We start from the raw sequence: 3,055 nt of genomic DNA, 5'->3' as shown, positions 1-3,055 counted from the left end.
TCCCAAGAGAAAAAGGCATCTACTGACACTAACTTCTTGTGTGGTTCTGATTTACAAGAATGTTCATTTAGTGCAAAATGTTGTTGTTTTCTTATTGGGTCTTGGTGTCAGCTACTCCAAATTAAAAAGGAAAAAAGGTTTTTTTTTTTGAACAGTGACTGTGTGTGGTTTCTTCTCACAGTGCTAGATACTATGTCACCACTGAAATATTATCAGTACTATTTCAAGTTGTTATTTTCTTCTAGGCGCTCTTTGGGGAGAAACAAAAGGAAGAGGAAATCAAAAAAATTAAAGACGAAATGTCTCAACTTGCAGAAGATACCGCTGCAAGAATCAGAAAGGCAGTAAGTGATGATGTTTAGAAAGAATGGGCAGATTTTTTGGTTTTCCTCAGCATGAAAAGCTATCAGTGGTGCGTGGTCATCATGAGCAGTTTTCTTACAAGTGTTTTGATGGCGTAGGTAGCAAGGCAGCATGCTGACAGTACTGTACCCCAGCTTTGTGATCTAGACATACATTCTTCTGAACTAAATGATATTCTTAAATCTCTCAAGAACCCAAAGTGCTGATGTCTGTGCAGACACTGCTATAGAGCAGGCTGCACTGTGAAGAGGTAAAGAATGGCACTTTCACTTCAGAGATTCTGTTCAGTAGCACATCAACAGTCTGAGTGTTGTATTGGTATCAAGGGATTTAATTTATGATACATGGCCATGGAAGCTTAGCATGTACATTCGCATGATAGGAGCTGTTGAAAGTTATATGACCCTTTTTTTTGGCATCTCGGTACTTAAAAATACTCCCCTATTGAGGCAAGTAAGACTCTTCTACCAAGTACAGCTAACAATCAAAAGGCTCACTATCACAGCACACTTAGAAATCCGAATTTGGGAGAGAAATTACTAAAAAAAATGTAGTCTCTTCCTGATTTTTGTTATTGTTGTTACGAGCGGCTGAAAAACTGAAGGTCTTCTGATAAAAGACTAGTCACAAAAGTAATTTTCTCCATCTTGTGTCCCATCTGCAGTTAAAATGCAGACTAATCTACCTGGAGGTTCTCAGTAATTATCTGCATGTCAGAGAGACTTGCTTTACTTTACGGCAAACTCCAGAGGAAATAAAAGCTTAATACAGGCATGTGTTGGCAATGTCTTTTGTTGCAAGTGGACAACACTGTAAAGCAATTACCTGTTTGTAAGTTTTCAGTGATATAATTGATTTTGCCTCCTTTCACTTTCTTCACAATGACACAATGTGCATATGTACTGTATAGAGATTCAAGGATTCTTTTTCTTTCCAATCCTTTAATTTTGAGAAGTTCCAGGAATATACTGCCTACGTTTTCAGAGCCTTTAAAATGAGGATAAGGATGGTTTGTGCCTTCTGTTTGGTGGTTACCTGAAAGAATCACAAACATTGTGTGGATTACTTAAAACTGTGATATTTATTGTCGTACATAATTTGGAGAAGGTACAAGAGCTGAAGAGCAACAAGGATAAGCACTCTAGTTGTGACAATGATTTACTAATCAGAATTTAGAAATGTCCGATTTCTTATTTTGAAATTATCTCAGTAAAATTGAATCTATCAGAAGCATAAAAAGTGAAATTTTAAACTATGAGTTGTCATGTTTTTCCAGGTATTAAATACTTCTTCTGTTAAGTGATATAAAAATGTTACACAAATTGCAAATAATGTGCACCTAGTGGAAGTTGTCATGTTTTTCCAGGTATTAAATACTTCTGTTAAGTGATATAAAAATGTTGCACAAATTGCAAATAATGTGCACCTAGTGGGCAGCAGCTTTCCTGGTAGTCTGTTCTTTTTGGAAGGCCTTGTTGTGATGTCTTCCTTTCTGCTTTTTTTTTTCTAAACAACCTTAGTTAAAGTAGTATGGATTGAGAATTAACATTTTTTCTAACTTTTATGTCGTAAAATTTTCAGTTATTGCCGTCCCATATATTTCCATATTTATGTACATGCACCACCTATAGATAACATATTTATGAATATATATGGATGGAAAAATAGCTCACAGTATTCATTTTTTAGTTTTACGTTGTTTCTGATCACAGGTAGACTCTGCAAAGAAGCAATATAATGTGCAGATTTCTCGACTAACAGAAGAACTCTCAGCTCTTCAGATGGTACGGTGTTGACTGATGAAAGTATTTTTGATAGCAAAAGAGTTGAGACTTCTAGGTTTTGTTTATCAAGTAAAATACTAAATTCAGGTAAAAGTAAGTAAAGTAAGATACGATTAATGGATAATTGTCTAGGAGTATGTAAAATACTAAATTCAGGTAAAAGTAAGTAAAGATACGACTAATGGATAATTGTCTAGGAGTACGCTTGATTACTGTGTAGCTCTCTACATCCTGCATGTCTCCAGGCACGAATGCAACGTACGGTGTCTTTCATGTTGCTTGACAAAAGCAACTGTATGCAGTGCCTTAACAGTCAGCACAGAGATTTGTATTTAGTTGTAAAGGATAATTGCTTTGAAAATTTACTTTTAATGTGCAGATTTGCCTTATGTGTATACAATCATATCTTACTTTTACTGAGAATCTTGCCTGGTTCTGCATGAAATAATACAGTTCTGCAAATCCACACATTGTTTACATTTATTCCTTGAGTTACACATTCTTATCGTAGTTCACATGCATCTTGACGGTGAAGAGTCTGTGCTCTAGAGAATATTTCCCATGTGGTGGCTTTTCTTAAGTATCCCTGTTTCTTTCAGGGATAAAGAAAACATGGAAAGCTGACTATTGCATATCTATAGTTGGGTATGTAGAAATGAAGTATATGCAAGTTGATAAAGTATGCTGAGAGAAAGTCTGTGCATCACAATCATCATATTCTTGAATGAACGAGGAACTTGTAACAAATTATATGGGAGACCAAAAGAGCTCGGTGCATATGCACCTATTTATGGATTAAATTTATTAAAAAAAGGTTTCATTTGACATGTCTTAGTCTGTATAGTGAACAAGACTGATCCTACAGAGAAAACAATGAGCAGATAAATATAATCAAATGCGTATGTACC

At 35.3% G+C, this 3,055-nt stretch overlaps 1 protein-coding gene across 1 annotated transcript in view; it reads left to right on the top strand.

The window, feature by feature from the left end:
- Positions 1 to 245: 245 nt before the first annotated feature.
- The window catches only part of SCLT1 (sodium channel and clathrin linker 1), a gene marked incomplete at its 5' end in the record, with an annotated part of 25,123 nt that continues 22,313 nt past the window's right edge, over positions 246 to 3,055 (top strand). The window contains 2 exons of the mRNA XM_009649342.2: positions 246 to 344; positions 2,076 to 2,147. Of these exons, the coding sequence (XP_009647637.1) occupies positions 246 to 344; positions 2,076 to 2,147 (171 nt within the window). The remainder of the gene's footprint in view (positions 345 to 2,075; positions 2,148 to 3,055) is intronic.

The sequence above is a fragment of the Egretta garzetta genome, unplaced genomic scaffold, assembly GCF_000687185.1.
Source record: "Egretta garzetta isolate BGI_Z169 unplaced genomic scaffold, ASM68718v1 scaffold542, whole genome shotgun sequence".
Lineage (NCBI taxonomy): Eukaryota > Metazoa > Chordata > Aves > Pelecaniformes > Ardeidae > Egretta > Egretta garzetta.
Note: the sequence above shows the minus strand (reverse complement) of the source record. Positions and strands in the feature narration are given on the sequence as shown.